This window comes from Trachurus trachurus, assembly GCF_905171665.1.
Source record: "Trachurus trachurus genome assembly, chromosome: 14".
Classification (NCBI taxonomy): domain Eukaryota; kingdom Metazoa; phylum Chordata; class Actinopteri; order Carangiformes; family Carangidae; genus Trachurus; species Trachurus trachurus.
Genome location: NC_139903.1, coordinates 10,914,512 through 10,927,267, shown reverse-complemented (window position 1 = coordinate 10,927,267; position 12,756 = coordinate 10,914,512). Strand labels below are relative to the sequence as shown.

Below are 12,756 nucleotides of genomic sequence, written 5' to 3'. Positions count from 1 at the left end.
TCCCTCTCGGTGGTCTGACAGTGCAGCATTGATTTTCCTGCTCGTCACACATGGGGATTGTCAGGATCCATTAGCTGACCGCGGCAGCCTACATTTTAGCCTGTCAGCGTGCAGAGAAACATGTGCACGTGCAGATTTCTGTGTCATTGGCTCATGTGCATGTGAGCATCGTGAGTGGTTCAGGGTTTTTAGCAATTCGGCAATTAAACTAAGTGATGTTTGTTATTTGGGATGCACAACAACTATCAGTACAGATAATTATCGGCCCGATATTGGCTGATATCATTCAGAATACACAGTTAAATCTGATAATGACATTATCTGCTGATTGATAGAGCCAACTTTGCCTTGATTTCACTCATTTTAGGTCGATTTTTAGATTTTTAAAGAGTTGTATCTGTTGTGTTTTTGTTTTGTGATTACAGTAGTGATGTGGGTTGTATTATGTGGTTAAGTCAGAGGCAGCGCTATAATGTTAAATTCAGCTTTACTCACTACATCTTAGCCTTTCTTAACATCAGGTGTGTAGATAAACTATTCAAAATCTTATCGGTAATCACTATTGGCATCAGCTATGGGAAGCAGGAAGTTATAGTTTCTGCTTCATTGTGTTAAATGTGCACTTCAAATAAATCTAGAGGATATGCGCATTTTATCGGGCTTGCAATGTTTAATTTATTTCTTGTTTATTGGTCACTGAGTTAAGAGCAGGTGCAGCACAAGACCCTACAGTATGTAAGGTTTCTCTGCACCAGTGATCCTCTAAGGTCAGGGAATAAATCGGGAATAAATCGAAGAGTTGGTTTTACCTTTTCAGGTGTCTAAAAATGATTCAAATAAAAGGGAGGAGTGCCTTTTTGGGGAGGGGTCCCATCGCAAAAATAACTTTGTTTTAAGGCAGCATAAACTTGAATACCTGCAGCAGCCATTTTCAGTGCTGCTGAATAAAACATTCAAATCAGCCACTCAACCCCACAGCTGTCAACTTCAACAGCTGGTTTGATTTCTCTCACACTTTGGTCACAAACTGTGCGACAAAATGCTCAGTGTTGTCACACTTTGACCTCGGCTACCGGTATAAATGCAACAAAGATTTGCGATACGTGTGACACATCAGACATTTCCCACAGTTGCACAGCAGTAATTCAGAGAAGAGATTACTGGTGGTGTATTAGGTGAAGCTGGAGCCACCTCTGTACTGTAGACTGACTGGACCTGCACCGCTCATCAGTGTAATAAATGATGAAACAATGGAGAGTGGACTCACAGTGGCCACTCAGTAGGATGATAGATGTGCAGACAGTGTGCTGATCTCTGACCTTCACTCTCAGGCTGTAATAAGGATTGGGGTGCAATATCTTAACTGCTATTGGTTTTGCTATGAGACCGACTTTAATGATCTCTTAACTTTTCATCCATCACCATCTTGTGGTCAAAATGTCTGTTCGTCAAACAACAGAATAAAAAACAGCAACTTTGCCCTCAGCCTCAGCTACAGTTTATGTTTAGAGCTAATTTGAAGATTTTAGCATGCCATCATGCTACACTTGGATTGTGAACATTCATGTTAACATTTTATTACACCTGCAGAATATATCGGTCTATCACCGTCATCAACATTGTGAGCCTGTCAGGAGTGTGTTGTGAGCATTTAGCTACTGATTGAGCAACAAATATGGTGTTGTCTTTTGTGTCAAATCTGATTTGGCAAATACTTTGTATATAAATATTTATTCTCACATTCACTCTCGTCCCCATTTAGTTTCACAGCTGTTAAATTTTGAGAGCTGTCTTTTTGTTTTCACACTGTGGATACCCTCCTCCTTCTACTTCTGGTATTTAAACAATAAACTGGTTGACCTGCATTATTTAATATCCTCCTTTATAACATACATCCTCTTTTATATCTTGTTGTTAATACAACAAACTGTAACTTCATTTCTGCAGTAGTGAAAACACACTGTGTGTCCTGAACAAAGTGTGTACAGACATGCCGACTTCCTGCTCTGAGAATCTGCTCGGGGTCACAACATTGAGAGAAGTCTCCTATGCCGAGCACATATTGTGAAATTTCACAGTAATCAGCGAAAAAATCAATGAATGCACTGAGTCTGGTTGTTATTTAGATGCTCCTTGTGGATGCTACCATGACTGATTGTTCATGACTGTGAACTCTGTTGTTTCTAGCTCAGGGGCAGTCAGAGAAAAATGAGAAAAGTGACCTCATTGTAAAACCCCCGGCCTGCAACAAGAAAACGTCGATAGAGAAGTGCATTTCAGCCACATTTCTAAATGGATAAAAGCCGCAGTCATGACTTTAGGCATGTAACCTTGGAATAAAAGTCTTTTAGTTCACTAAAAACTGTTATAATGTTGTCTATTACTGTACATGTGAACTTTTCAAGGATAAATCGAGATAAATGTTTTACTCTTTTAAAAGTCGATGTGGACATGTGTTTCAGTTGCTGTTTTTCTAGTTTCTGTTTAAGGGAGTGATATTACTGTAGCTGATGTGTCCGGGAGACTGAGCCGTAGAATATCCAGTGAAGAAATTGCATCTTGTCTACGTGGCATTTTCTGCACCCTTCATTTAATCTGACAGTATCACAGAGGTCACGACATTCACAGTGTTTCCGTCTCCTTGATGTGCTGCTGGGTCTTGGTCTGATCTTGTGACCGAGTTTCCTCGCAACAGCAGCCGCAGAGATGTTTCCACTTTCTCTCCGTCCTTTGTATGTGCTTCTCTCCCTGTATCTCTGTCTTGCATTAATACGGCTAATCAGAGGCAATGAGTACAAATGATGCCCACTCGCCCACTAAACTGCACTCAGAGATTCACTCAAACACAGAATGGTTGTTATGACGCACATTAACAGTTTAACACGCATAAACATGCAGCCGATATTTAAACCGGCAAATGCATGAGAGCTCATGAAGTGTAGGTAAGCAGCGCTGCACTCGACATTCAGCCTGTTCCCTCCGCTTTGTCTTCACTGCTGTGACTCTGTCCCCCCCATGATGGACCGGCTCTCAGCTCAGCACAGCGGAGACTGTATTTCTGAATGGTTTCTGCTGCCTATTGATGTTTCTGTAAAGAGAGATGAATCATACATCTTTGCAACAGAGGGAGCAGACCTTGGTTCTTGTCTAGACATGAGGGCTTTGTTGAGAGAGCATCGTGTTAAGGGTTTTTTGTGCAATCTGTTTTTGTTTTTTTTCTATAGCCACAGCGTTTCCCATATCCCACTCAGGGTCACAGAAGGCTGGCACGTCTACTTGCATGCATTGGGTGAGAACTAGTCTACAACAGGGCACAGAACACGCTAAAGAAAAACACAAAGACATTCAAACTCGTGCTCGCGCCTTCAGGCAATTCAGAGTTTGCAGTTCACCCATGCAGAACGCTGGTGTGCAACATTCAGCATGCAACTGTCAGAACACCGAGCCTCGCACTCGGTCAGGATTTTCCTTGAGCTGCGAGGAATTTTCAAGGATTTGCGAGTGCTTTTTTTTATTATCTGCAACATCAGGTGAATGTCTTGAGATGGCAACAACAGTTCTCCCTTTTTTTTTCTCTCTTTCGTGCTTACACACACACACTCTCACACGCACACTCATGTGTAACCTGAACAGATTGGGACAGACTGGCACGTGAGGCGACCAGAAGGTGCATGGAAAAGAGTAAGACTGAGAACAGAGAGGAGAGAGAGAAAGAGAGATGGATGGAAAGAGAACAGATAAACACACACAGGCTTCCACTCGGAGAGCAAATTCTCTCAGTGAGCGTGATCACAGCGCAGTCGGAGTTGGACAAACGGCCTCACCTCACCCGCTCTTCACCTCAATGTCTCTACATGTGTCATCTCGCAGCGCTCCAGCACACTCTCTGTGGTTTCTGTGCACGCTTCACTAAGTCATCTCAGGCCCAAATGTGCCATTTGTCAGCTATTTGCCCATCAGCTACAGATAAACCATATGGCCGCTTTGACTCTCCATGGTCCACAAACTCACATGCAACTAACAGATGGAGGGATTTATTTATTTATTTTCCTGTTTTTTTGATTGACAGGTGGGAGGAGTAGTGACTGTGGGTTAGGGGGCGCATCAACGTTAGCTCGATGGTGTGTGTGTGTGTCATCCCAGTGGAGATCGAGTCGACCCCTGCGTTCGTTTTCCAGTCAGTCCTGCTTTTGTGGTTTGTTGAAATTGTCCGGCGGTATTGCGCACGTGCACGCTCTCGTGCACACAGCTGTGGTGCTCAGCGCAGGTTACGTGCAGGCGGATAGTCACACCCACGCACCTCCCACGTGATTTTTTCTTGTCAAACATTTGGTTCTGCTTTTTTTTTTTTTTTACATCAGCCCACTGCTCTATGGCTTTTTTGTAATAGTTACAGATAGTTACACAAGCTTTTCTGTGAGCACTTCTCCTCTGCCAAGATCATAAAAGAATATAGTATAAACAGGATTTGTTTGCCACCAGAGTAAAAAAAAAAATAGCATTCTTGAAATTCAGATTCCTGGTAAAGGTCCCACTGAGATTATAAACCTCATTTCCAAAACAGACCTGGCAACGTGTAAGGAAACATGATTGTTTGCTTTTTTTTCTCCTCCTGAAATACAGTCCTCCCTTTTATATTATAGAGTGGTATTATCACCAGCGCGGCCTGTCCATCATAAATACACCTCTCTAATAAGACAACAGACAACAGGCTTTTTATATCTACCGTTTTCTTCACCAGTGTCCTTTTGAAGTCGGTGCGGGAGTTGTTTCAGAGTCAGCTTTGTTCCCTTCTACTGGAGCTGTCAGTGCTGCTCAGAGCTGAATGCCAGCGTTGTCACAGGACATGAATTTCAACCTCGATACCGACACCAATCCCAGTGTATAAAAGTTCAACGCAGTGCTCGCAGAAAAACAAGAGGAAACTCAAATAAAGCAAGTTACAGGAGGAGTGAATTTGCTGCTACTTTGACTGATGCTTCTGGCACCTTCATGTTTTCAGCTTGTTGATACTTTACAGAAAGATCTACAGTTCACCATTAAGCGTTAGCGCTTGTCATTAATCGTATAGTCTCATCTCAGGTCATCTTTTAACCATTAAAACCTCGACTTTCCACTGTCATTTCCTTTTTGTGTTTTTGTCACAGCATCTTAAATCATCCAAGCTGTTGAAATGAAGCCATACAGTACAACATGCTCTTTGCCCTCTTAGGTCAAATTCACATTTAATCTCTCCACAGCTAACAGAATAAGTGCTGCGTAAGAGGAGGATGCAGTGCTTGGAAAAATGACATTGAGGAAACGCGTGGTGGTTGTTGTGAGTCACTGGAGCTCAGGCAGCGATAGCCTCGTTCTGTATGGAAATGCTAACTGGCATCTATCTCTCTGTTTCTCTCTCCATCTTCCTCTGTGTTATCCTCCAGATTTTAACTACAACACAGATGGCTACGAAGGGGACGGAGCGGAGGACGGGAAGTCTCAGGATGGCTCGGAGACGCTGCCCTATATAGATGAATCGCCCACCATGTCGCCCCAGCTGTGTGCGCCCCAAGGGCCCGACGGAGAAGCGGTCTCCCCCACACCACCAGAGGGCCTGCTGCCTGGGGTAAGCACACACACATACACACAAAGGCACAAACCAGTGACAGGCGTCCGCGTATCAACTTCTACACAGCACTTCATATTATAAGACAGTGGAGTAATGTGACAGATGGGAGACAGAGCGGGACGTGAGATATAAATCATGGGCTGGATGTTCCAGTTTGTGCTTACACGCTACATGTAGATGACTGATCAGTGCTCACAGGTGCAGCACGCCTCCGGGCCCGTTTCCTCCCTCAGCACAGTATTCAAAGATCCTGGTGGTTTTTGTGGATTAGTCCATCAAACACGACCTTTTCCCTCAGCAGTCCCTGAGTTGTTAGATCGATCCCAAACATCACAGGGAACTATTGATTTAAGTTTAATTTATTATGGCATTAAAGCGTCGGCGTGCCCGCTTCTGTCACTGCTGGGTCACCTCTTTCCTTTTATTTATGCTTTGGACAGTGAAACAGTATCTGTGCATGATGATGCAAATGTGAACAGCGGCTATTTTGAGGACTCTTCCTCATGACGCTTTCAAGTGCAGCCAGCACATGAAATGTTGTGTTCGAAAAGATAGCATTCAAACAGGCATTGGCATTTTTTCTAAAAGCACCATTTATATATATTATAAATAATGATGAATCAGGTTTCAATGTATTACTCAGGGCCGTTGTATAGGGGAGAAAGGTGATGATAATTCTAGGGGCCCAGCACCCAGTGGGGCCCACAAAAAACCCCAGTAGTCTAATCTTTGTATGACTGATTTATTCTGCATACAACTCTAACTAATACTCATAGTAATGCTGTATTAGCATCAAAACATATTAGGCTAAATAAAAAATGATAATACATACGTAGTCTAAGAAAAAAAACTGGAAAAGTTAGGGGGTAGGGGCCCACTTTAGTATTCTTTAAGGGGGCCCAGAATTCCTAGCAACGGCCCTGGTATTACTATTATCAGTTAGTGTTTCTCTGTGTTAGTGGCTTCAGCAGCTTCACTTGGGATGCTTTGACTCCGGGCTCTGTCTCCTTGACGACTCTGTGTTGACAGTCTCTCAGTCTTTCTGGGCTGCTGATGGTTTTTCTCCTGAAGTTAGCCACCGGTTCCATCCTGACCCGGTGTAATTGTTAACGATTAGCCACAACAGCTGGACGGCCTGCAGGCAGCCGGCGCACTGCAGGTGTCGCTTTCACAGCAGCAGGAAATGACCACTGACCTAGATGGGGTTTGATGCCACCAGCAGCCAATCTGCCATCGTGTTTGAGAATGGAGAATTATGTTTAAGGTTTAGTGTTTATACGCAAGGTCGTCTTTTTTTCTAACAGTGCTGATGATATTGTGTCTGTCAATCAGTGTTTGCTGGTGGAAATACACAGTACGGTATATATTTTAGGTTACTGTCTATTTCTTCTAATTTTTTATAGAAAGCACCTATGAATACAATCAAAGTGTTTCATTTAGCGTCTGTGGTCCTGCCATGTACTCACCACATCCTTCATACAGTATCAGTAGGTCAGAGGTTAGGAGTGCTCTTTTCATGCCTCGCAGCTGTGTATGTGTGCTTGTGTGTGTGTGCGACTGTGAATGTACATCCTGCGTGACCACTTGTGAGTCTGACACTGTGAATGGCTCCTCCGGCACTTGCACTTCGCACATCACAGCAGCTTTGACGTGTGGCATAAAAAAAAAGACTGAATGAAAACAACAGCAGTCACGAGTGGGTGGATCAGACCTTTGTTATGTGATTTACGTCTTCTCACACAAAAAAAAACTAAAGATTCTTTGTGTGAACAGACTCTCCATTTTGATTAAATGTCTCACGTCACGTTTTCCATCCTAAAATTGACTCTTTTTGTCTTCACTGTCCACCTGCCTCTTTGTGCCTATTAAATCGACCTCCTGTATCTGTTTTTTCCTCCTTTCAATGTTATTGACTGACAGACTGAGCTTCTGTCAGTGAAAATGTGTCTCCATCTAGTGGCACGTTTGGGTAACAACAGACCCAACAAGACACTTGCACATGTTGAAAACTATTTGAAAGGAATAGTTGAAGACCTGTTGCTGGAGGCTAGATCACAGGAATCCACCGTCCTTTAATGATATTTTCATCGCAGCTACAAAGACGTGCAGCGGCTCAATCGCTTTCAAGTACAGTGAGCTGAGGATCCTCAGGTTTCTCTGAAGAATTAGATAAATTGGGAGAAACTTTGGACACTTTTAGACTGTTCACTCAGCTCAGTATATTGATGATTAAAACGTGCAGGGTTTTCATCAAGGTCTTCAACAGTTTAATGTTTTCACCTAAAGAGTCTGTTGATACGCATGATGTTTGGTGAAGTGTAACACCGAATGATCTAGATTTATCGCTCTGGTTGTGTATTCTGTATAAGTCCGGCCACTCTGTCTTTTAAATGTCCCCTTCACTTTAGGTAGCAGATTGAATCAGACATGTCCATAGTGCCCGCTGGTTTGATGCTGGACGAGAGTGTTTGTGGAGATTTAATGTCAGATGCTGCCTCTTGAAGTTGCCCTCTCCTCACGTCACCACCGTGTTAAGTCGCCCTTTTCTTTCCGCTGAGTTTGCACGGCTCCTCCATCTTCTGGCACGAGAACACCAACGCTGACACCTTCATGCTAAAATACATACATCCATACATTCAGCATGAGGAGCCTGTAAAAGCTTGTATACCTCCCTTGTTACCTTCTTTTGCCCATCACCCTTCATTTAACAGTTTTATTATTTAAACAGAGGGTGTTGTGTGAGGGAACACCCTGTTTTGGTTTATTTAAATTAAATTGACATGGCTTGTTTTATGGTTTTTGTGGTTTTTTTTTAATTCACTCTCTTCTTATTTGATCTTTTCTCTGCCCATATTAATTACTAATAGTGGTGGTGACCCAGAAATACAAGCCACAAGCAAAATTTATTTTCCCCAACTCTCTTCCAAGTCCTTGGCCTGTAAAAGAAGTTTGACCTACATATTGTCGCCAAGATGGTTAACAACCTGAAGGACCAGCCCTGATTTAGCAAAAAAAAAAAGAGGTTTGGGACATTGAGAGGAACTGAAGTCTTTAACCAGAGTGTCAAAGTAACAGATGAAGGGAGGAGGGTGGAAGCTCATAGAGTGGGTCTGGGTGTCACTTCCTGTGATATGGCATCTCAGGGTCAGAAGCAGGGTGAGAGATTGAGCGTAGTGAATTGGACTCATTCACAAGCAAAGTGTCACACATTAAATCATCTTGACTCTGATTTGTCCACATTTTCATTTTCGTTTTATTCCCAGCACCCAGTGTCAGTGACTTTCCCAACGGCCGGGCTTGATGCACACAAACACTGTTTTGTATTTTAACCCCATGTTCGGTCTGCGTGAAACCGCTGTAAGCCTGGTGAACTGTGCGACCTGTAATTAGAATCAGCCGCAGCAGCAGCAGCAGCAGCACATTAGCTGGTCTCAGCTCAACATCCAGGGCTCTCAGCAGATCAATAAAGACACAATAGCCAGAGAGGAGGAGACAGAGATGAACTCTGTAACAGTCAGTGATGTGAGAAAGAAGACAGATTGTGTGTGTGTGCGTGTGCGATGAGGAAGTGGCTTTTTTGCCTCAAGAAAACGGAAGAAAGAAATAAAGAGAATGAAGCAGGGTTGACTCTCTGAGTGAAGCACGGAAAGAAACGGTCAATGTAGCCATCAAGGAAGTGGCTGGATAGCGTTTGTTGTGAGGGGAGGGGCGGCTCTACACGGAGGGGGCAGACCTCATCGACCGAGGTGGAACAACACACACACACACACACACATGCACATAAACACACATACACACAGCAGACACACACCAGGAAGCCCGGCAGAGGAGGAAGGGGGTGGGGTTGTGTAGGCGGGGTCCACTCTCTTTCTCTCTCTCGGCGTCCAGACGGCTTTGCTCTGAAGGGAAAACACTGATGTGTCCAGGCAGGCCCTGAAGAGAGAGAGAGAGAGAGAGAGGGGGAATCACGGGCAGAAAGAGGAGAGAGGAGGAGGTGAAAGGAGGAAAGAAAGAAAGAGAGAGAAGGAGAGAAGGGAAGAGTCATGGAGGAGGAAGAGGAGGAGGTGCTGTGCTACTTGGACAGGGTGCTGGAGGAGGAGGAGGAGGAGGAGGTGTTTGATTATGGAGATGGGGAGCTGGATCCCATCACTCCGCTACACACACAGTTCAAGGTGAGACAGCAGCATGCAGCCGGGAAGCTGGATGCAGGGGAAACACACACACACACACACACACACACACACACACACACACACACACACACACACACACACATATACACACACTTTAACGACTCCAACACGGTGACCAGGCTCGAAAAACCTTGAGTAAATATAGCAAAGTGGAAAGTGTTATTGGTGTGTTGGCATGATGTGGCGTCATGTGCTGCTACGTGTGCCGAGGAGCCATCTGTGCTGCAAGTGTGTGTGTGTGTGTGTGTGTGTGTGTGTGTGTGTGTGTGTGTGTGTGTGAGTCAGTCACAGCCATTGGGTGTCTCAGCGTGGCCTGATGAGGCAGCTATACACTGTAGCACATGTCTCGCTCTGCTGCTGTTTTAGGACCGCTGCTTTCTGTTTCTCATGGTAACTTCTTCATATTAAGAGGCGCCATGTGTGTAGATAAGTTGACAGAGAGCAGAGCTGCTGCTGTGTCGCTCCTGATATCAGCTCTCTTATCACACACAATAAGAGCAGAGGGCACAATAGAAGGGCACGCATAGTTCTGTATGAAACGCTTTCCTCTGGACTGAGGTTACTCAGTGCACAGGAGCAGGTTGGAAAAATCCTCTCAGCCATCGTGTCTTTCTCCTTCGTCCTTCTTCTTCCCTCCTGCCACACAGTAGCTCTTTGTACAGCGGAGGGAAAAATACTGCTGCTGTTGGAAAAAATAGTTTTTCCCTCTCCTTCCTGTCCTGTTTTTTTTTTTTTTTTTTCTTCTTCATCTTGTCACTGAAGGACTAAACTTAACACGTCACCAACAAACATGCACTGCCTTTTGAGCTGTGCGTGTTTACTTTGCATTTCAGGACAAACTACAGCACATGCATCTGGCATCTTATCTGTGACCATAAAATCCTCACAACCTTGTGCGAAGTTCAGCTGTTTTTTTTGTTTTGTTTTAAGAGCACAATGGCATTTAATAGAAGGGAGGGGGGGGGGGGGGGGGGGAGTCTGAAGATGTGGCCATGCATCTGGTTTGTGGTGCTTAAAATAAGTGGTGAGCACTGCAGTCGTACTTGCATATCAAAGAGTTTTCAAGAAAGTGACTCATCACTAGTTTCTAGTGCTCGTCATAAGAAGAATTACCTTTCGTATTCTTGAAGGAATACCAGCTTATGAGCAGGTTGAGGCGGCTTCCATATACTTAGGAACTGCCAGGCTGCAGCGGTCACACTGGCCGGAGGTGATACGAGCGTTACGTAACATCTTTGATGACGGTGTTGACGGCTCGTCTTTACAGCAGCTCATTTTTCAGAGCAAGGCAAATATTGATTAAGGATATTGTTAACGACCATGCAGCAACAAGGCTGTAACACAACAGACTGAACTCCAACAAAAGCAAACGGAATAGATACTGTGACAGTTGGTGAACTCCTGTAATAATGGGGAAAATGGATTATATGTCAGCTTACATCTATTCTAATAAGTATAACTTACATATGTGCAAAGATGACGATACCAAAGAAAATATGTAAAAAAGAATAAATAAATAAATAAAAGGAACTGGTTAATAAAGAAATAAATCTTGGTTCTCCTTTGAATTTATTTTAAACGCTGACAGAATTGGCCTGTTTTATACTTCGGCTATACTCGGCTATTTGCTTTTATAAAAATAGTTGTGAGAAAACTCATCGTTTCTGGCGAATCTACAGTTTTTTCCAGTGAGTCCAGTCATTTTTAAGTATGTATCATGCACTATACTGTACAGCCTTGTCATGTAGCGAGTTCCCAGTTCTGAGGAATAATATTAGCGTCAGAAGGTGGATGTCAGTCTTGATTGGGTTAAAACGATGAGGTCATGGCTCCTTCCTTGTCTTATCAGAGCTGGAGTGCTGATATCATTGCGAGGATCTGGCTGTGTTAATAATTAATCTTCCGCTCTGCTCCCTTGGCTGTTCTTTGGCCTTCCTTAAAGTACATATGTGACACACTTTGATGTTAATTGGACTAAGACACCCAATTTTATTGCTGTTTGGCTGTGAACGCGTCTTTCCAGCAGCGAGAGCGACTGTCTCCTCTGTTGCCTTTTTCTGGTTTAGATACCACATGTTTTACTGTAACAGGCTTTATGAAATAGATGGGAGCTGAATCTATTAACACTGTATCACCCATGGTGTTTAATGTATCATTGCTTTACTGTAAATGCACCGGTGATACTACAGTAACTAATCTGAGCTGCTGATACACGTTAACATGATTGCATCACATGAGCTGCACATTCACGTCACCAAACCCTGTTGCACCACACCCCAAAAGGTTTCACACGATCATTTGTATAGTATCCAGACAAGCTGCGGCTTTCAAACCATGATCGACTGGTGTCAAGTGTGTCAAGAAGACCCCCCCCCCCCCCCTCCTCATCACACCACCAACAGCGGTCTGGACCGTTGACACATTTAACGCTGGGTCCGTGAATTCGGCTGTTGATGCCAGAGTCTGGTCCAACCATCTGCTACTTCTACAGAAATTCATCAGAACAGGCTGCATTTTTTTTCCTGCACTTTTTTGTTTTCTCTGACTGTCTTCAGCTGTCCGGTGATGGCGAACCTGTGTATACTGTCCACCGCTGCAGCCTTGTACTGTATAGTATCTGTTCTGTTGCTCCTCCTGGCTGTCAGGAGGAGTGGACCCTGGCGTGATCCTCAGCTGCTGCAGCTCATCAACTTGAGAGGGTTAGACGTGTGGTTTGCTCTGATGCTGTTCTGCTCACCACAGTTGTAAAGATCGTCTCAACCAACCTGAGTGTCTGCAGACGCCCTGTCAACTCCAACCGCTCTGACTGTTCTCCTTTGACCTCGCTCATTAACATAAATTCGGTTTACAGAGCTGCCGCCTTTTTTTTGCTCCAGTCTGAGTAAAAACGACCCCGTAAACACTGTTGTAATTTAGATGCTGCTCTACAGGGTTCCTACGCAAGTATGGAAAGTA

At 44.1% G+C, this 12,756-nt stretch overlaps 1 protein-coding gene across 2 annotated transcripts in view; it reads left to right on the top strand.

Annotated features, from left to right (window-relative positions):
- Positions 1 to 12,756, top strand: part of abr (ABR activator of RhoGEF and GTPase) — a 126,746-nt gene that overhangs the window by 40,667 nt on the left and 73,323 nt on the right. The window contains exons 2-3 of one of the 2 annotated variants that reach the window (XM_083986520.1): positions 5,424 to 5,641; positions 9,628 to 9,780. In XM_083986520.1, coding sequence (XP_083842646.1) covers positions 5,424 to 5,641; positions 9,628 to 9,780 — 371 coding nt within the window. The remainder of the gene's footprint in view (positions 1 to 5,423; positions 5,642 to 9,627; positions 9,781 to 12,756) is intronic. The other variant, XM_083986518.1, reaches the window with a different exon arrangement.